At 43.2% G+C, this 21658-nt stretch overlaps 1 protein-coding gene across 1 annotated transcript in view; it reads right to left on the bottom strand.

Moving 5' to 3' along the window:
* Positions 1-21658, bottom strand: part of LOC137258390 (rotatin-like) — a 66176-nt gene that overhangs the window by 26266 nt on the left and 18252 nt on the right. The window contains exons 13-26 of the mRNA XM_067796053.1: positions 21438-21564; positions 20924-21049; positions 17524-17640; positions 16891-17024; positions 12656-12824; positions 12431-12530; positions 12026-12126; positions 9755-9875; positions 7740-7836; positions 6277-6537; positions 5653-5874; positions 3150-3377; positions 538-609; positions 138-272 (exon numbers count right to left, since the gene is read on the bottom strand). Of these exons, the coding sequence (XP_067652154.1) occupies positions 138-272; positions 538-609; positions 3150-3377; positions 5653-5874; positions 6277-6537; positions 7740-7836; positions 9755-9875; positions 12026-12126; positions 12431-12530; positions 12656-12824; positions 16891-17024; positions 17524-17640; positions 20924-21049; positions 21438-21564 (2010 nt within the window). The remainder of the gene's footprint in view (positions 1-137; positions 273-537; positions 610-3149; positions 3378-5652; positions 5875-6276; positions 6538-7739; positions 7837-9754; positions 9876-12025; positions 12127-12430; positions 12531-12655; positions 12825-16890; positions 17025-17523; positions 17641-20923; positions 21050-21437; positions 21565-21658) is intronic.

Genomic DNA, 21658 nt, shown 5'->3' on the forward strand with positions numbered 1-21658 from the left:
GATGCATCAGACACTTCACTGTCCCTCAATCCTACCCACCTAACTGTCAGATGCATCAGACGCTGTACTGTCCCTCCACCCAATTCACCTCACTGTCAGATGCATCAGACACTGCACTGTCCCTCCATCCTACCCACCTCGCAGTCAGATGCACCAAACACTGTAGTGTCCCCTCCAGGGAGGCCAGATTGTAGAAGTGAGGAGCATCTGTCACATTCAGTCGGAGCAGCAGCTTCTTGGCAAGGTCACCTCGCATCTGGTACATCTTCAAGCTGCATGTTACAACAAGAAACTTATTTTCCTGCAGGAACATCAACTACTTGCATACATACTTTTTTCAAAACCTGCTGTGGAATGTGTAAGCCAAACTATTTACATATAAAGTTTGAATCTTATGTTACAAAGTGGATTCATTATTCTCCTTGTTGAGATTCAAGTTTTATCATTCAGTTGAGATGGAACTCAATTTACACGACCCTAGATCACATGAGGTACTGCCAATGTTGCTTGTACTACCATTACTGTACAGTATCTCACCTCTTGCAGAGTTGATATGGCAACTGACTGTTGAACGTTGCTATGAACTGGAGCAACTGTCGGTCCAGAGATCTGGAACAGGAACATGGTCACCTGACAACTGGCCTCCTCACTGTGCTGTGTAATCATCATATACACACTTCTAAGATGATCAAAGGAGCCAACAGTACTTTATCAGACAAACAATATGTTGGCATCAATGTGACATTCTAGTCTGCCCCCGCATTATCAAATACTTTTGCACTACATCACAATGCAACTGATGTCAAGATGCATGTCAGCTGTCATCACCTCGTATGGCCTCCTTCAGTAAACTAATCGGTTGCATACCGTGTCTTGGTTTGCAGTTGCATCACTCATCAGTTCCACATCACTAGTGGCAACATTACGTCTATGTTTTCTGATGGATACAATGTCTCATAGTTCAACCTACAATCTTACATGTTTGCAGTGTTGACATTCCCACAATGCAATAATGGAATGTCATCTTCTGCTGGATGTACTGATCCAAACTTATGATGGTAGTAGAAATGTTGCTCCAGATTTACATTAATCACAGATGTCATCGAAATAATTATAAGAACATGACTGTTCAACAAACTGTTTATCATTTGTCTTTCTGGTAGCGTTCATCTTAATTTAGGTCAACAACGCTGTCATTTGTTTTCTGAGTTAGATTAATCAAACTTATCCTCAGAACATAATAAATTGGGCATCTTAGAAATGAAATACAGTTCGCTCTACCAGCATGAATAGTGTAATAAAGCACACTTTCACTCTGAACTACTACAGCGTTAAAGTATTCAATCTTAAGCATCCTCACGCTTTAAGTATCATAGTTCAAGGAAATAGTGGGCTCTATTAAAATACATGGTGGTAGAGCAAAAACCACCTGGGTTTCTAAAATCCAGTGATCGTTTCAATAATCCCGTCAACAAGGCATCAGACTGAAGCACAATTATAGCTCCAATTGTAAATTTCCCGAGGCGGTGCATGTTGAACTTGTTCCAAAATGATGAATGATACACATGTTCCAATCAATTCAATAATCGAAAATTGGTTGCATTGACCAAACACATTTCTCATAATCAAACAAAAACAATCTGGGAACTATTGTTATAGTCTTTGAAATACCTGCCAGTGGAACATATCTTCACAAGTGTCAGGGCCTGAAAACTTTTTCATTTCTTAGAAAACTCACTTCACTAAATGAAAAGTTATGACTGAATATATGTAGGAGTTGAAGACTCCAGCAGTTATATGTTCATGATAACATAGTCAACACTTTGAGTAGTAAGCTGCATTATGTTCTACACATCTGCATTAACAATCTGCACAGAAAATCTGAAAAATGACGCTTCCAACTTTTTTCGATGATTGTTTGCTGGTAATGAAGCAATCATCAATTGTGAGATTTCAATCAGTTGCCAACATTAATGAACAGAGGTATTTTTCTGCCATTTGAAGACTGCACTGGGTGCAAATAACCTTCAATGCTTCATTGGATGCGCAATAACCTTCAATGCTTCATTGGATGCGCAATAACCTTCAATGCTTCATTGGATGCGCAATAACCTTCAATGCTTCATTGGATGCGCAATAACCTTCAATGGATGCACAATAACCTTCAATGGATGCACAATAACCTTCAATGCTTCATTGGATGCACAATAACCTTCAATGCTTCATTGGATGCACAATAACCTTCAATGCTTCATTGGATGCACAATAACCTTCAATGCTTGTCTAAGTTTTCAGATGCCACTGCTGGACATTCTTCTTGAAGATGTCATGCTTCTTACAAATTTCAAACGAAAAACTCTCACTGGTTCCAAAACAAATGTTCATCCCTAAGATTACCAATGAAAAATATTCATGTCCCCATAACTTTTTCCTCTGTGTATGTATGGAAAACACAACAGCGTACAGTGGAACAAGTGCTAATGGGTTTTCCAACTGAAACAGGGCAGGGGAAACACTGAGGTCAATCTCAAGGTCATGAAGGCTGGTATAATCTCACATCTCTTTGAGATATTTTGATAGGCATTTTGATAGGCATGTAAAGTCACAGTTTGAGACACACATGGATTTCAACTGCTGGAACCTTCTCACAGATTGTTTTGTGGCTGTTTTTACCCACTCAGTATGCATCCATTGAGGTACGAGCAATAGAAAAGGTGAGGAGTCAAGAATCGACCACATGTAGACTCTACAGACATCCATCTTGCACCTACCTATCTAATTGTGTCAAGGTTTTCAAACATTACATTGACTGTTCTGTGGGCAGACAATATTATTCCAGTGTTCATCAGTACTAATACTTTATCAGTGACATATAAGGAACACAATCTGGACAGAAATGGAGCAAGCTGTTTTTAGAGAGGCAGCTGAGAATGGCATATGACAGGAGATAAGAATCCACAAATTCAGCATTTTAGTTGCCAGAAAGAAATTATTGATTTAATAAAACATGAATGTTAGTAACAGCGCATGAAAACTTGCAGACATAAGCAAACTGTTTATTCTTTAAAAGACACTTTGAGTCATATTCTTGTGTAACCATCTAGTATGGCTGTAGCAGTTTCAGGAATATAGTCAAATGCTTCAATTACCTTTTCACAGTAACATTGCTGTCACCTTGATCATCTCCCACCTCTGTCCCACTTGACCTGTTTAGTAAACCAATCAGCGGCCCTGTTGCATCATACAGCTTGTCTGCAAGCCATGGCAGCATGTTAGGTGATGCCTGATTGGACATTTTGAGGGTGATGCTGGCAAACTTGAGGACTTCAAGCAGTAGACTCTCATCAGCAGCAGATGTTGGCATCACTTGAATAAACCTACAGCAAGGGATGAGGGTTACAAACACAACGGTACTTTATGTGTAGTCCATCATTTCAATACTGACATTTTGGACTATTAACTGACCATTTTCATAAAACATTCAAATTAAGATATAACATTATTGGTTAGATTTACTTACCAAAAGACTTCTTCAGATAACACTGTCAGGCCACAGACCTTTATTTTGACACATAGGATATAGATTACTCATTACTTAGAAGTATGTGTCATTGTAAGAGGTGTGTAATATTCCAGTCAAATGACAGTGGTCTATACATGATCAGCCTGAGTCAGACAATCTAGTGACTGATATTGTAAGCAGCATTCATGTTCTCAATGTACAACAATATGCTATCAACAAAGTTGCTGATCCTGACCACACCATCCAATCAGCTGCACAGACTGCTGTAGTGGTATACTTAACCAGATTCTACACAAGGTCTGTGAATTAAGAAGGTCGGTGACACAGAAAGTTCATCCTGAACAAAATATAATGCTGTAGTCTATGATGCAGTGAAAGGACTGGGAGTGACAGATATTTCAACAATCACAATGAAATTTCATTTGGGAAGATAGGCTCGCCAAGTGGTTAAAGGTCACATGCAATGTAAAACACAACTTTGAAGATTCTGATACCTTTTGGTATGCACTTACCGAACAAATCATAAAAAATGCCTATTCAACCTATAAAGTTGAAAAGAAAACGCGATGAAAAAAAAGCGATGAAACAAACGCGATGAGGTCAAACGATTCACTAAATTTCCCCCAGTGCTGGGGGAAAAAGTGGTTTTAACAGCTGTGATGCTCTGCGCCCATAACGCATGTGCAGTGAATAGGTTCGCGGAGCTTAAACAGTATGCATGCCCGGAGTATGAGATTGTGAGCAGTAGTCTAATCTTGGTTGTGTACACAAACAAGTAATTAATCTACTCCTTACTTCAAAAAACTTAATTGTGGTAAGCAGCTTCTTTCACAGAGAAAGCCCAATGTCTGGTTTATTGACATCTGTATGTCTGCCTGCCTGTCTGTTAAAGACAATATGCAATGCACAGCTTCAATCACTGACCACATGCAATTTGATCTTAACACCTATCAGGCTACATGCCATAAACAAAATAAATTGATTTATGACTCGTGCACCCCAGTCCTTTCTCTGCCACATTATGTCATTAGGCAAAGATACATACACATGGAACATGACATGTTTTGTGTCTGTGGGTTGCAAACAAACTACATCCATTTTTCTCGGATGACTGGATCTGACGGAAACTGGTGCAAACTCTAGTCAGTTTCAAGTCCTGGTTTGCACTTGGACGAATGACAGCTTCTAGCTGTGCAGTAGTTCGCAATCTCTACTGAAATGATTTTTGATATTGGATCGAACGCAAATGCAGAGAACATGTATTAACAAAACCCAACATCTTTATATACATTCATCATGGATAAAAACTTCTTCTAGTGTAAATGATTTTGTTTGACAACAGTATAAGAATCCATACTGGAACGACGCATCAAGTACAATAAATGAAGCTGTTATCCATAAAGAATCATACTTTCTTGTGAGTGAGTGAGTGAGTGAGTGAGTTTAGTTTTATGCCGCTTTTAGCAATATTCCAGCAATATCACGGCGGGGGACACCAGAAAATGGGCTTCACTCATTGTGCCCATGGGGGGAATCGAACCCGGGTCTTCGGCGTGACGAGCGAACGCTTTAACCACTAGGCTACCCCACTGCCCCTACTTTCTTGTGACTCACCATACATCTAAAATGCCCATCAAACAGATCATCTTTCTGTACGCACAATGAGCCCTCAGCATATCAGCAAAGGAACAAGCCATTCGGAAGCCGTCGTTACACTTGAGTGCAACCGTACCCGCTATGACTGGGTTCGGTCTCCCGAGGGCTTCGTTTCGAGGGAAGTAAGCCCAAGTACAAAATATTGCACTTTTGAATCGTGATTGTGTGCTTATAATTTTGTTTATTTGCATTTTTACAAGCGGCAATGTATATTATATGCCATGAATAAGTGTTAATTGTGTTTTAATTATGTTTGATTTTTTGGCTGCATTTGACCTTTAAAGCACGTTCCCACACTGCCAAAATCCCAAGTTTGATTCCCCACATGGGCACAATGTGGCAAGTCCATTTCTGGTGATATTGCTGGAATATTGCTGAAAGTGGCACTCACTCACTCACTCACTCACTCACTCATTCACTCACTCTGGTAGCTTTCAGCACTGTTTTCCACTCATTCTGACAGCAGGACTCACCTTCCCAGGATAGTGAACCAGTCTTTACTGGGCAGGAAGTCACTGGAGTGGAGACTCCCAACATTAATTATGAAGCTGTTGAGGCGAGTAAGGGCAGCCTCCACAGCACTGTGGGATGTTGCATTGCTGATACCGTACACACCCTGCTGGAAGCCCCAGCGGAAATCAGTGACCTCTAGAACTCGTTTCATTTGAGCTGACAACTGTAACTTCCTAGAAAATCTTAAAAGAAAAAAAAAACACATGACGTATAATCAGTCAAATGTGCATAATATACTTAACCTGGCGGACCCTGGTTAGTTAAAACTGTAAGGTACTGTTTTCATTGACGTGCAGTAGACAAGACAAGGTAACAGATGGTCAGGCTTGCCGACTTGGTTGACATATGTCATCGTATCCCAATTGCGTGGATGAATGCTCATTCTGTTGGTCACTGGAATGTCTTGATTATTTACAGACTGTAACCATATAACTAGAATACTCCTGAATGCGACGTTAAACCACAAAGAAAACCAAATGAACATGGGCTGAGAAGATCCATTAAATCTTCTTACACGACCAGGGAGCTGGAGACCAGTCCTAACTATATATCACCTGGGCAGTCCAACAAGACAATGTACGTACTGTTCCTTGTGGTCTTCATCTTGTTTCTCCATCTTGACCAGGCTGAGAAGTTCCTCCATGCCACCATTCCATGCCACGTTCCAGGCAACACACAGTTTCTCCAGGGCAGGGCCGCATTGCAGCGGGTCATCAGCAGCGGGGATAACCACACAATGAGGGCTGATTTCATGATGGACAGCAGGGCGGAAAGGCAGTCGGTACCTCTTGGTTATGATTGCAGGCAAGGTGAAGGCCATTCCAAGCTTCCCTCCTTTAGAAGTGCTGTAATTGCAAGAGTGTGTCCTATACAACCGTCCTCTATGGTAGAAAAAACACTATTGATGCATTGGTAGTATGTCTGACTTTAGATAGTTTAGTAATTGACTTCCTTTGATAAATACACAAGAGAAAATACAGGATGTCTGGGTGCAGACTTGCAGTTTCATCGAGTTAATGTTTCAACTGTTAACTATATCTGGGCTTCAAGTTTCTTGTTAGTCATTAATGAGACTGAAACTACTTCAACTCATTTTTATTTCATAGAACTATACATTCTCTTGGGAAATCACTGCAAATGAGACAATTCAAGGAGAAAAAAAACATGTTGCAACAGTTATATATGTCTTAACTGGGATTACACCTCCTTAGTAAAGAACAAATTCTAGTACTTTTTTGGTTGGGTCACGGTGGCTGAGCAGGCATGGCGGCTTAAGTGCCCGACTCTACGGGTGGGGGGTTCGAATCCCGGATGGGACTCAACCAAAACAGTAATGACCCTGAATATGACATATGTTACATCTGACCACTTTCTAAATGGCATTGTGTAATCATGTTGCATTAGTTAGCTACAATGGTATGTTCCAACAGAATATCGCTTTTGCAATAGTTGTTTCCTTTTGAATAGTCAGGCCTTGTACAACTCAAAAATCTTTCACAGTTTTGCTAAAAGTTTTTGGGTGTGCTGACCCACAATGAAATTGTAACTGGAAGACAGAGTTTTCACATTTTATATTTTCACACAATAAATGAAGCTGTGAATCGAAACAAACCTATCTCAATCATGGCAATGTAAATCTTATGGATTACTCAGTGATTCATTCAGAGTAAGGGAGTTATATCAATCACCTGAATAATAGTTGATGCTTCTAACCAGTATGAATTTTGGGATCAGCTCTAATTACTAAGATCATAGGTGTACTTGGTGGGATATAGTGTATACTGAATACATATGTATCTGTAAGTCAGAACTGACTGAGACAATACCATGTCGTAGTTGTAACCCTCACTGACTGAGTTAGGTTATATGCCGCTTTGAGCAATGTTCCAGCAGCATCACGGCGGGGGACACAGGAAATGGGATTCACACATTGTGCCCATGTGGAGATTAGAACCACGGTCTTCGATGTGATGAACCAACATTGTAACCATTAGGTTACCCCACCTACCCAGTTGTAACCTTGTGTAAGGGATAACGTGACATGTACCTGACGTCAAACTTGGCCACCTCGTCATGCAACAGCAGCGTGAGAACATGTGACACCTCGTAACACACCTTCTCATCCTTCTGGAACATCAGAGCAACTGCAACAAACACAAGGTGTAGAGGGCAATGAAGGTCACAGCTGAAGAGTGGACACAATCAAGGTAACACCAGGAATGTAACATACACGACTGGTAACAGGTGTAGGGTGGACACAATCAAGGTATCACCTGAAAGGTAACATACACGACTGGTAACAGCTTTTAAAGTGGATGCAATCAAGGTTTCACCTGAAAGGTAACATTCACGACTGGTAGGTGGAAGTCCATGACAGGTAACACCTGTAGGGGTAGTCCATATCAGGTAACACCTGTAGGGGAAGTCCATGACAGATAACACCTGTAAGGGAAGTCCATATCAGGTAACACCTGTAGGGGAAGTCCATAACAGGTAACACCTGTAGGGGAAGTCCATGACAGGTAACGCCTGTAGAGGAAGTCCATGACAGGTAACGCCTGTAGGTGGAAGTCCATGACAGGTAACGCCTGTAGAGGAAGTCCATGACAGGTAACGCCTGTAGGTGGAAGTCCATGACAGGTAACGCCTGTAGGTGGAAGTCCATGACAGGTAATACCTGTAAGGGAAGTCCATAACAGGTAACACTTGTACGGGGAAGTCCATGACAGGTAACGCCTGTAGGTGGAAAGTTCCATATCAGGTAACACCTGTAAGGGAAGTCCATGACAGGTAACACCTGTAAGGGAAGTCCATGACAGGTAACACCTGTAAGGGAAGTCCATGACAGGTAACACCTGTAAGGGAAGTCCATGACAGGTAACACCTGTATGGGGAAGTCCATGACAGGTAACACCTGTACGGGGAAGTCCATGACAGGTAACGCCTGTAGGTGGAAAGTTCCATGACAGGTAACGCCTGTAGGTGGAAAGTTCCATGACAGGTAACGCCTGTAGGTGGAAAGTTCCATGACAGGTAACACCTGTAGGGGAAGTCCATATCAGGTAACACCTGTAAGGGAAGTCCATGACAGATAACACCTGTAAGGGAAGTCCATATCAGATAACACCTGTAAGGGAAGTCCATGACAGGTAACACCTGTAGGGGAAGTCCATGACAGGTAAGACCTGTAGGGGAAGTCCATAACAGGTAACACCTGTAAGGGAAGTCCATGACAGGTAACACCTGTAAGGGAAGTCCATGACAGGTAACGCCTGTAGAGGAAGTCCATATCAGGTAACACCTGTAGGGGAAGTCCATGACAGGTAACGCCTGTAGGTGGAAGTCCATGACAGGTAACACCTGTAAGGGAAGTCCATAACTGGTAACATCCTGTATGGGGAAGTCCATGACAGGTAACACCTGTACGGGGAAGTCCATGACAGGTAACGCCTGTAGGTGGAAAGTTCCATGACAGGTAACACCTATAGGGGAAGTCCATATCAGGTAACACCTGTAAGGGAAGTCCATGACAGGTAACACCTGTAAGGGAAGTCCATAACAGGTAACAGCTGTAGGGGGAAGTTCACGACAAGTAACAGCTGTAGGGGAAGTCCATGACAGGCAATATATGTAAGAGGAAGGCCATGACAGGTAACAGCTGCGAGAAAGTCAAGTACAAAGTGCAGCTGCAAAGAGCAATCAAGTAAAACCTAACAAAGTTTGTACAGTGAGAGGTCCATGGTCTCTCATCTTACAAGTAACAACTAAAAATGAGAAATCCATACCTTACAACAGATGCAGGCTGAAATACTAGTATTCCAGAAGCAGCTGTAGTTGAAACCTCCAGCTGAAGGATGAACCAGGTAACACCAGTAAACTTTACAAGAAGATAGAAGACTACTATACAAGAGTGTAGTCTACACCAGGGTAACAGCTAGTGAGTAATGTGTATAACTGAAGTATGAAGCATACAAGTGAAGTCAGTAACAGTTCTAGAGTGTAGCCTACAACAAGGAACAGCTGCAGTGTCTGGAGTCAGTCCTCCACGAAGTCATCACTCACCTCTCACTAGACAGTAGTAGATCTGAGAATCATGTGCCAGGTTGTGTCTCAGCGTGTAGTCGTGATGGAGGAGATGTCGTAGAATCGTCACACATGCTGACAGGTAGGGGATGTTCGCATTCTGAAATAAGGTAAAACTTGGAACAAATCCTGAGGAAATGACAAGCACATATTAGTACAACCAAAGAACTGTTTGGACTTTTTAACAAGTGAGTCATGGAAATACTACTCTTAACTGCAGAAATAGTCAGCATCGGAGATACATAATTTATAACATTAATTTGATGGCACATGTTAAACAACAATCCTAATAAGGAGCCTGGAATTGACCCTCTTTTAGGACTGCATGAGATAAGTGTGGCACTATTGAACAGTGTCACAAGGAATTATAGACCCAACTTTTGTGCAGTCTTATACCCACCAGTGGTAGTGAAAATTTGTACATGTTCAATTTCGTGGGAACTGTGTGCATGATACCCACATGTTCATTGGTATGTGTGCTTTGGTGATTCCTTCTAATGGTGTGTTTTTTACTCAGGCCTTCCAAAACGCAACAAAAATTATTGATCAAAGCATCAGGCTTCCCTATATGCCAAAAACTCATATCAGTTTACAGTACTGGGTTTGTTTCCTATTCAGATAAAAAAAACTTGCGTTTCTCCTCTGTGTGAGTACATTTTGTAATATGTCTTTTAACAACTCGTATATGACATTTGGAAAGGAAGCACAACACAAACAAGTGCAACAGAAGTCTACAATTCAACCAGAAGCCACTCTCAAGCCACAGGTACAGACAATGAAGTACAGTGCAACTCCAGAAAGGACTGCATGCATCTACTTCCATGTCATGTTGGCTGTCAGCAGGAAATGATTAAAAACTGCCAGAGGCCAGTCTGTCCCCAGATTTTTATGTCAGCTTTACTAATTCATATCTTGTCCAGAACAGGATATTTAATCAGTTTTCGTAAGTAAGCTGGCTTAGTTGATCCTTGACCTTTTTCCAGTGGTATTTGAACTTAAAGAACACCTGGGCTGTATTTTTGCAAAGTAGAAGGGCACACTTGACACTTTCATTCTCAATAACTAGCTTCAGCACAGCAAGAAGACCCCACACCAGTGTAGGAAAAGAATGTTAAGATACAGTGAGTGACTGAAATGGTGACTCTAGAGCTCGAGCTCGAGCTCGAGCTTGCAGTTTCCCTGAAGGCTGTCCAACTCAGGAAGGCACTGACTGCTGTGTGATTGGGGATTGGTGAGATGCAGCACTTGTCCAATGGCAAGTTGCATTTTCTTGCAATCAAATAAGGCCCTGCTTTGAAAATTACCAGGTTATGGACACATTCACTCATTCACTGCTCTATTACACCTCTAGAAGACAACTTGTTTGTATGGGAACCTGGAAATAGATGTGTGGTTTGTCTACGTTGCAAGTCTGCAGCTGCCTGAGGGTGAGGAAGTCATCACTGTGGTACAGGGGGTAGAGGCGGGGCAGAGGCACGCTGGCCAGTTTGTCACAGTGGACTTGGAAGCAAGTTACACAATGCCATAATAACCACTGTCTGCAACTTGCCTCAAGACTACTGACAAAGCTGGACACTTTTCAGCTAAAGAACTATTTTTTCTTCTTCCCCTGGGGTAAGGATCTTGAGTCATGAATAACATTGCACAACTGACCATCCAGCCTCTCCCCACCACCCAAGCCTGCAATCTCTGAGCTATATGTGTTATATGAGTTAGATATGTAAACATGCACATCTGTGCTGTAGTACCCCAGATCATGTGATCACCTGTCTCACATGGCCAACCCCTGCTTTTATCCCTGAGATGGCATCCATGATCTCATGATGTGACTCGGTGGTTTGTACTGTCATGTGTCTCAAGGTATGCCCCTCAGTCACATGAGATAATCCCATTGTCATATCTCCACCTGCCTCATGATATGACCTTTATATTAAAGTGTCTTTGTTCTCTGACCTACAACATGATCTGACTTCACAGTATATCCAATACCATATGACCCCAAACTCATATTTGACTCTTGACCCATCATTTATGACTCTTGTTATATGACAAACATTAAATACCACATAAAGCCTGCTCACATGCGCCCTTTATATACCACATAAACCCCCATTGTCCCATATAACCCATGTCTCACATGTCTAATGATAACATATCTCATATCCCACCCCTTCCATATATGTCCTGTATTTCATATATGACAGTTGACCCAACCACCTGTCTCATATAAAACACTGTTTCTGTACCTACCTGAGCATCCACCTGAGGCTGTTTCACCACCCCAGTCCGTACTAGGTCCAGTATTGCTTCCAGGCCACCCTCCTGCCGGAATGTCGTGTGCAGATTCGGGTCTGAAGGAAGGCGGCACAATCATTTCAAGCAAACAAAGCCATGTGCTGGCAAATTGACACCAGCTGCACAAACATGAACACAAGTTGCAGCAATATGAACACCAGCTGGTGCAAAGTGAATACCAGCTGGATAACACCAGATGCAGCAACATGAACACAAGCTGAAGCAACATGAACACCAGCTACATGAATACCACCTTCAGCAGCTTGAATAAAAGCTGCAGCAATGTGAACATAAGCTGTAGATATTGCATCATCATCATCATCAACATCATGTTAAAATATGCTGGATGCAGTATCTTACCTTGAAGCATGACTGCCAGCTGATCAACCGCTGATTTCTTGACCCCAGGATCAACAGGTTTGGACGAGAAGATGCCATACACCTGGTGGAGGTCGCTCACCTGGAGGTACAAAGACAATCTAAAACAGAACACCAGGAGTAGATACTAGAGTACATCTGACATTACACTGTACATAGAGAAATGACAAGAGGCTGAAACTGACAAAGAAGGCTGAATGCCCGCACCTGGAAGATGGACCTGCCAGGGTCAGTGTCTAGGGACCTTGGGGTCTCAGTGATGAACACGTTGGCCAGGTTAGACACATCCAGCTCAGAGAAGGTGGGAATCTTGTTAGAGCTGTTGGTTTCGTTGGAGAGGAACCACGCCAGCTGACGCAGAGATTGTGCCCTAAGTCTAGGGAAAGAAATATACCACTAAATATTATCAAAATCTAAATATATCAGATATTTAAATACTTACCTTACCATAGGCATTATACATATTACCTCAAGCTCTGCATAAGACATCAGACAGTCGTTGATTCACCATTCTCTCGAAAGGCTACCTTATGTATCAACCAATGTACAGGAATGGAAGTGACGAAATTTCCCTTCCCACACAAGCTTCACTTTTACTGAAGAAAAGACACAGGTCCGCAGAACTCTAGATCTGGGAGGAGCATCCAGCGTTGGTTGGGCGTTACCTCCCTGTGGTAAGGTAAGCATTTAAATATCTAAAATATTTAGATTTTAATAAATTTTAACTTACCTTACCATAGTGCTTAAGCATATGAATTTGACTGGATGGCAGTGTCAAAGTTTTGAGGACCATCCAACCAAGCAGCACATGCAACAAGGAGACCAGAGAAGTAGTGAGGCCTCAGCCACAGGATAATAGGAGACAGATAGTAACCCAAGGCCAACAAACCCCAGGACACACAACGTCCACCAATCAAATTACTCCATCAAAATCCAAGGTAAGAACAAAAATTACCTAATGAGTGGAAGGTTTCGCTGACTTGCTGGGTGAAGTGATTGAAGACCCTTCACATCCTTGACTGCTAAATCTCAGAGATAGTGCCAGGATAGTCGCCCGTAACCACAAAGCTACGGTGTTCCTGGTCACCTGCCCCTTGACCAAAGATGAGAAAGGAATAAAATGTCTCTTAGGGGAACGCCTCCTTTGCATCGGCTTAGAGATATGCATTTTCAAAGCCTGCATTGGGCAAAGGAGTAACTCCTCAGTGTTTTGAGGGCCGAGGATGGATGACAAAGGAGGAATGGAGAATAGTCTGTCCGGTTGTCCTGGTAACTGGTTCTTCGCAACAAAGTCCCACAAGAGTCCTAAGTGAGCCCGAACATGTCGGGACTGTTCAAACTTCACTCTAGTAACATCCAAGGCATGAATTTCGCTAACTCTGTTGTAGCTAAAGCCAGGTGGAAAACTGTCTTCCTAGAGAGATTTTCGAAGGAAGCTTCGTCTAAAGGCACATAGGGGGGACCTCGTAGATGTTCCCCTATGACGTTGAGATTCCTGGAAGGAGGTCTAAACTTGATTTTCCAATTTGAAAGCCTTCAACATAGCAACACGTTTTTGCAGCCTGGAATGTGTCGCACTTTCACCATGATGTTGTTGCTGTCCAAGATGCTGGCCAACTGAAACATCTGCTCTAACAGTTGTTTGGACCGACCTTGTTGTGCCTTGATTCCGTATCAGCCACACCACAATGGAGTTGTCTGATGCTATGAGAAGGCGGGTGTTCATCAAAAGATGTGTCCAATGTTGAACTGCGAGGATGACTGCAAATCTAGACTGCTGATATGCCTGGCACATTCGGTGTCAGACCACAGCCCTGAGGTAGTCTGACCGTTGAGGGGCGCTTCCCAACCCTGGAGAGAAGCGTCATCAAAGTTCGTGTTGTGGAGACAACAAAGCAAACGTTCAACTCTGTGGTCCACCAATGGAGATATGGATGAGGGTGCACTGGTAGGAGAAACTCGACTTGGAGATCATCTGCCTGAATGTACAGGAGCAGAAATGGTTGCATGGGTCTGAGCATAAGACAATCCCTGAGGGTCAAATCCTGAGCTGACATGAGTAGGCCTAACAGGGACTGCCACTCCCTGAGAGTCATTGGTTGACGGCGACGAACATGACAATCTACCTCCTACAGTCCAGAGGAATCCTCATGAGGTTGCGTGCATCATGAAAACACCTCCAATAAACGTCAGTTCTTGAGACGGCTCCAGATGAGATTTTTCAACAATGATCCATTCCAGTTGCTCAAGGAGACGGGTGGCAAAGTCAAGCCTTTTGCGCAGCAACTGAGGGTCAAGATGGTTGAGGAGACAGTCATCTATATATGGATTGAAAAGCCTATGCCTGTGAGATGAAGAAACAGAGTGATTGGTGTTCTGATTCGAGTAAATAGCCAAACGGAAGCACTTTCCACTGATAATGACACCAGCAGAAGTCAAACACAGGAACTTCCTGCGAGGATTATGAACTGGTACATGCAAGTATGCATCCTGCAGGTCGAGACTGGCTAACCAAGGCTTGTGCGCCAACTTCGTGCGGTGGCTCTTGTAGATACAATTTGTTGAAAGTAGCCACGTTGTGTATCATATGCAATTTGTCTAAGTCCTTCTTGGGTACCAGGAAGATCAGTGAGTAGAACCCCAGGGAGCGTAGGGGATCTAGCAATGTCTCTAGAGCATTCCAGTCCAAAAGAGTAGAACTTGAGCTGGTGAGTACTCACATGACTGGGGCATAGGTGTCAGACACGGTCCAGTTGCACAGGATTTCCAAATCATCGACCTGAGTAGGGGCGCTTGCCTCTGCCCCTGCCAGATGTCGAGGGAGGCTCCCAGGTACAGTCCTGAGGTCAGCGCTGTCCGTCGGCATCGCTCCCGCCACAGCCGTGTCCTCTGCCAAAAAGTTGTCTACAGATTCATCATGAGCTGAGCTGTTATTCACGAAGTCCAAACTGTGAAACTTATAATCCCCTTTACGAGACATAGGCGCCTTTATCATAGATTTGAAAGAAAGTTTAGCAAAATCCGAAATCAGAGAGGCAATTGCATCCACAACCATCATTTGTGGGGGTAACAGCAATTCAGGAGAAAATCTGATGGCCTTCTGATCCTCTGTACTGGCTGAGGGTGATGGGCAGTCAGGAAGTATGTCAGCAATCCAATCATAAATAGCTGAAGGAGAGAGATAGGTGCCTGCATCACCAGAGTCGTCTTGTACATCCTCACTGTAGTCGGGTGAAAAATACCGCTTTTCAGCATCATCCCAAGACACCAAGGGTCCCTCATGTTGATGGCTCAAGGCAGTATACGTAGACTAGGGGTTGCTGACAGGGCAATGCACAACAACCGGAGATCTGGGATGTCACGACAACAAACAAAGTGGAGGAGACCTGGATCTGGAGCGCAGACCCCACGCCCTGGTGACCTAGAATGTCTATCCTTGTTTGAGAAATGTCAGGGAGGAAAAGACCTTGAGTGGGAACAATGGTGACGGCTACAGCAAGGACTTCTTGAGCCATGACGAGATCTGGGAGTAGTAGACCAACGCTGGCAACACTCCAGCTGTAGGCGCCCGTCTAATGTTTGGCTTTGCAAGACCCCTTCCCTTGAGATAGTAGCCAAATGAGTCCTCTTGGGAATTCTGTAAGAAGTCAAAGGCGCCGTCGTTGACGTAGGTACAGGCAAAGGCACAGATGACGGCATCAAAACCATTGCTGGCACACCCCTAGTGACAGGACAGCAGGGAGAAAACAACCAAAATGGCTGCCCCCACTGAGCTGAATCGAGTGTGAAAAAAATGGATAAAATGATGGTACATAATGCAAAAAAACACACACAAGAGCAGAGATTATCAACATGGTGATAATGAACAAAACAGTTACCACAACCACCACAAATCAACAGGGAGACCTAAAAGCAACATGGCTGAAAAAAACACACTTCCAAGAGTCAAACACAAGGTAGCCAGGTAAATGAAGTTAAATTCGTAATCTTCATCACATAAATGCGAGAGAAGACAAAGAAAAAATACCAATACCTACCAAGGCAAAAACGACTTTAATACCAAAGTAGGTAGTGAAACTCACAAAATCAATGCATGTCCCTCTCACGAGAGTAAAAGTGAATTTTTGGGATTAGATCTCGTCACTTCTGTTCCTGCACATTCGTCGATATGTGAGGTAGCCATTCTACAGAATGTGGAATCAACGAATGTCTGATCTCTTTCAAGTGATGCTTGAGGTAATATGCATAAGCCCTATGGTAAGGTAAGCTAAAAATTACTACCTAGATACAGTGGTAAGGTTAATCATACATTCATGCACATCATACAAAAATTAAATCATACACAGCACATTGGTATACACAAGATGTACACCCCGTCCAGAATGATCTCAATCTGTCAACCTCCATGTATTTTTATGCAAAAAAGCACTTGTCTGACTCACTTCATGTCAGCAGAGAACATGTGCCGTAATGTGCCTCGGAACTTCTCCATGAGAGGCAGATTGTCCGCTGTAGAAGCTGGGTCCAGCATTGTCTTCAGTCTCTTCCCCAACACAGTGCCGCTGTCCGCATATGACTATAACAAGCGCAAACCTCATCAACACCATCACCAAGAAGCTAGTGATCACCTTGTTGCTTTCATCAACACTCTCACCAACTTCATGAACACCTCTTTGCCTTCATCAACACCCTCACCAACACTTTCCCTTCATCATAACCAACACTTTCATCTGGAAGGTGTCACAATTAGTTTTGCTGAGTTACATACTTAACTTGAGAATTTGAACCCCAAATTTGCACTCATAAATTCTATTGGTTTCTCAGCAGGACACAATTACTACTGTATTTTAGAAAAAGGAAAATATCCATTGTTTGCATTAATACAGTTTTCCTCCTGAGATATACTGGCATAACTGTAATCCTGCACTAAACCCAACGCTCCTGCTTTGCTACATATGCCTTAACCCATGTATAACCTATTCCTCCACCAATACGAAAAAAGACAAAACAGTTAGTGGTTACAAGTGATGTCCAGAGTGTGAGTTTGTGTTGCTGATGCCGAGGACAAGGCTTACCTGGAGTATTGACTGAGACTTAGTAAGAGCTGTGGTGAATTCCTGCCATAGTGAGTCTGTCATCAGCAGTTGTCCTTGTAGCAAGGTCAAGGTCAGGTCACCAGCAGCAGTGGCAACCTGCAGATATAAAATACACAGTATCCCTTGAACAGTCCCCTCAACGATCACCACTGTTTCACACAATTTGATTGGGGAGATGCAGTGAGTGAGTGAGTAACAGAGTGAGTGAGTGAGTGGGTGATTGGGTGGGTGAGTGTGTGAGTGAGTGAGTGAGTGAGTTCTACGCTACAGTGGCCAATATTCATGCAAAATGGTGGCGGTCTATAAATAATCAAGACCAGACCAGACCAGACAATCCGGTGATTAAGAGCATGGGCATCTATCTGTGCAAATGGGATGCAGTGACCTTGGTCAACAAAATCAGTGAGCCTCACCACCTGATCCTGGTAGTCGTCTCTTATGACAAACAACAATTTCAACCGCCAATGTTGGGCTATGGACTATGGGGGAACTCATAAGCATGGGTTCCTGAGGACAATTCTAATCCGGATCTTCAATGGTTGCCTTTGTTGGGCTTTGGGACTGCTGGGAACTCTTTGTCAAATGTAGCCAAGGTGGCCTGATGCCCAGGCTGACTATTTGTCCTTAAACCCTTCACTGAAGGCTGTAGTCAAAGTATCACTCAATCTAAACTCAACAAAAGTAAAAACATTACACTTGTTTCAAAGTCAATAATTTGAACATTTTGGAAAATGGGTTTGAAATAACCATTGTATTGAATTCTCTTGTCATTAAAGATGCTATAGCATACAGATCATGTTTGTCATGGAATCAGTTCCAACGGAAATGCGACTATAATGTCCATGATCAAAAACTGTGAGTCACAACTTAATGAAATCATGTCAGTATGAGGTGTATCCTTCATGGGCGTTCACAACGCGATACAACGTCTCCTCATGGATTGGATGATGGCTCTGAACACAGCTTGGGGAATGTGTCTCCATATTTGTACCAACATGGGATCAAGCTCCTGCAAGTTCTGTGGAGGGTTCCTTACTTGACAGAGCCGCCTGCTTAACACATCCCATTTATGCTCTATGGCGTTAAGGTCGGAAGATCTTGAGGGCCACTCCATGATATTGATGTCAGCGTTCCTGAGGAAATTCGTTCTTAAACTGGCCATATGAGGCCTGGCGTTATCCTGTTGGAAAGTCAGGCCTGGGCCATGAGCTGCCATGAATGGCAAAAGCTCTGGAATGAGCAAATGATCCCTGTATGCTGCCGCATTAAGGTTTCCCTGGATGACAATGAGTCGGGATCACGCATGACCATTGATTTCACCCCAAACCATAACGCTACCGTCCCCAAATCGAGCCACTTCCTGTACGCAACACTGGGCATTGCGTTCTCTTCGTCTTCTCCAAACTCTAACCCTTCCATCAGCAAAGATTAATGTGAACCTTGATTCATCACTAAACATGACCCTATTCCAAACTCGCTTGGTCCATCTATAATGCCATTGTGCCCAGAGAAGATGTTGGCGTCGATGGAAACACGTTAGAATTGGTCCACCATATGGTCGCCATGCATGAAGACGAGCAGAGTGCAGGCGATTTTGAATGGTTTGCGCAGTCACTTGACCTCCAAACAATACATGCCCAGTGGATGTGGCAGTGACAAACCGATTATGCAAACGGCGTCATACAATCAGCAGTCAGCTGTGGTGCAAGTTTCATGAACATGTGTCTGGAGATTATGAATGGTCTGTCGACTGCATCCCATAACCCTCGCAACATCAGTGACGGACGTTCCGTATTCAGCATGCCAATGACACGTTCACGCTGAATGTTTGACACTCGTGGCATTGCAAATTAGCGAATAATTAACCATAACCGTGTTTTCCTGAGATGACACTCTACTCTGCTAACTTGAGATCAATTGCAAGTGTATCAATAGGTCATGTGACTTGTGGCACGTGGAAACGTGATTTTAGCATGCAGTGCCCTCTCCTTTGCTACGTAGGCCCGACCAGTAGAATGAATGTGCGACCTAATGCCCTTGACAATGCATTTAACCATAATCACAACAAGAACGCTTCAAAGTTTCAAAACACGATTTGAAAAATAAGTTTTTATAAGTTTTTATAAAAATAAGTTTTTATTTTTGCTGAGTTTAAGTATTACCCAATCCCATTAGACACCTCTTACAACAAGCATGGGTTACTGAAGATCACCTGTAACCCAGATCTTCATAGGTTGGGTCATACAAACATAGAACAGATTCAAACCAGCCATACAGTGACACGGACATAAAATAGCCATCCAATCAACATAGGATCATACCTTGTAGCATTGCACTAACACTACTGTAAAGCAGTCTTGCACTGACACTGCCATAAAGCAGTCTTGCACTGACACTACCATAAAGCACCCTTGCACTGACACTAACGTAAAGTAGTCTTGCACTGACACTACCGTAAAGCAGTCTTGCACTGGCACTAACGTAAAGTAGCCTTGCACTAACACTACCGTAAAGCAGTCTTGCACTGACACTGCCATAAAGCAGTCTTGCACTGACACTACCATAAAGCAGCCTTGCACTGACACTAACGTAAAGCAGCCTTGCACTGACACTACCATAAAGCAGCCTTGCACTGACACTAACGTAAAGCACCCTTGCACTGACACTAACATAAAGCAGCCTTGTACTGACACTACCATAAAGCACCCTTGCACTGACACTACCATAAAGCAGCCTTGCATTGACACTGCCGTAAAGCACCCTTGCACTGACACTAACGTAAAGCAGCCTTGCATTGACATTGCCGTAAAGCAGTCTTGCACTTACACTAGCGTAAAGCAGCCTTGCATTGACACTGCCGTAAAGCAGCCTTGCACTGACACTAACGTAAAGCAGCCTTGCATTGACACTGCCGTAAAGCACCCTTGCACTGACACTAACGTAAAGCAGCCTTGCACTGACACTAACGTAAAGCAGCCTTGCACTGACACTAACGTAAAGCACCCTTGCACTGACACTACCGTAAAGCAGCCTTATAACATTGCCATTATCCAGCCTTGATGTATAAATGACATAAATTCTTTATATTGACACAGTCATGCAAATTAGCCACCTATTCTGATCCTCTTTGAATGCATTTTAGAAGTTGGTGTGATGAACGATAGGGAGCATTCTATCGGCATATCTTAGGGCACACAACTTTATTATTATTAATGTGAGTGATGTTTTGGTGTACTTGGTTGGTGTACTTGCTAACACTTGCTTGACAGCAGCTATACCGAAATATTGCTCATATTAATAAACCAGAAGTTGCATATCTACACAACTCTCCATGTTGTTTTTTCTATCTTACAACAAAGACTTGACTGTAACTACATACCTGAGAGTCAGAATCAGCTAAGCCAAAGCAGATGATTTCATATAAGACATCATGGTCAAACAGGAACCTAGCTCGGAGACATGTGCGGGACTTGGGGTCGGCAGCCTGGTTCACATTCAGTGATGTCTGTAACAAGGAGCAGCCGTGACAGGATACAACTAGTGATACCACTCTGTCAACAAGTACAAAACATCATGCAAGACTTTTGTCAAGACTCCACAAAGTACTTGTCTTGGCAACTTTATTCAGACTAGGGCCTGAGCACCTGTGCTGTAAATGCGAGACCAGACATGAACACACAATTCCATGTAGAAAGTGGTGACATGTAACACGTAATATGTGGGATTACACCTTCCTAGTTAAGTACACATTCTAGTACTTTAGTTGGGTTGAGTCCCATCTGGGATTCGAACCCACACCGTCAGAATCAGACACCAACTCATAAGCACACAAAGTCAGCAGCCTAAACTGCTCAGCCACAGCAGCAAGAACAGATACATTAGCATCTAGTTACCTGCACTGTATGGAGTACGGTCTTGTACGTCTGTTGTCGCACCAATGGCAGAGGGTAGGCCAGGAGTCGCAGCAGGCATCTCTGACATCGGGCAACAGTAGACTTCTCTGTTGCCGTTTTATACCGACTAATAGGAGAAACAGCGTAATATAAGACTGAGCAGGGGAGAGTCATTGTATGATCTGTATGAAACCTAAAGCTTTGCCTTAAAACAATAACAA

The sequence above is a fragment of the Haliotis asinina genome, chromosome 12, assembly GCF_037392515.1.
Source record: "Haliotis asinina isolate JCU_RB_2024 chromosome 12, JCU_Hal_asi_v2, whole genome shotgun sequence".
In the NCBI taxonomy this organism is placed as follows: domain Eukaryota; kingdom Metazoa; phylum Mollusca; class Gastropoda; order Lepetellida; family Haliotidae; genus Haliotis; species Haliotis asinina.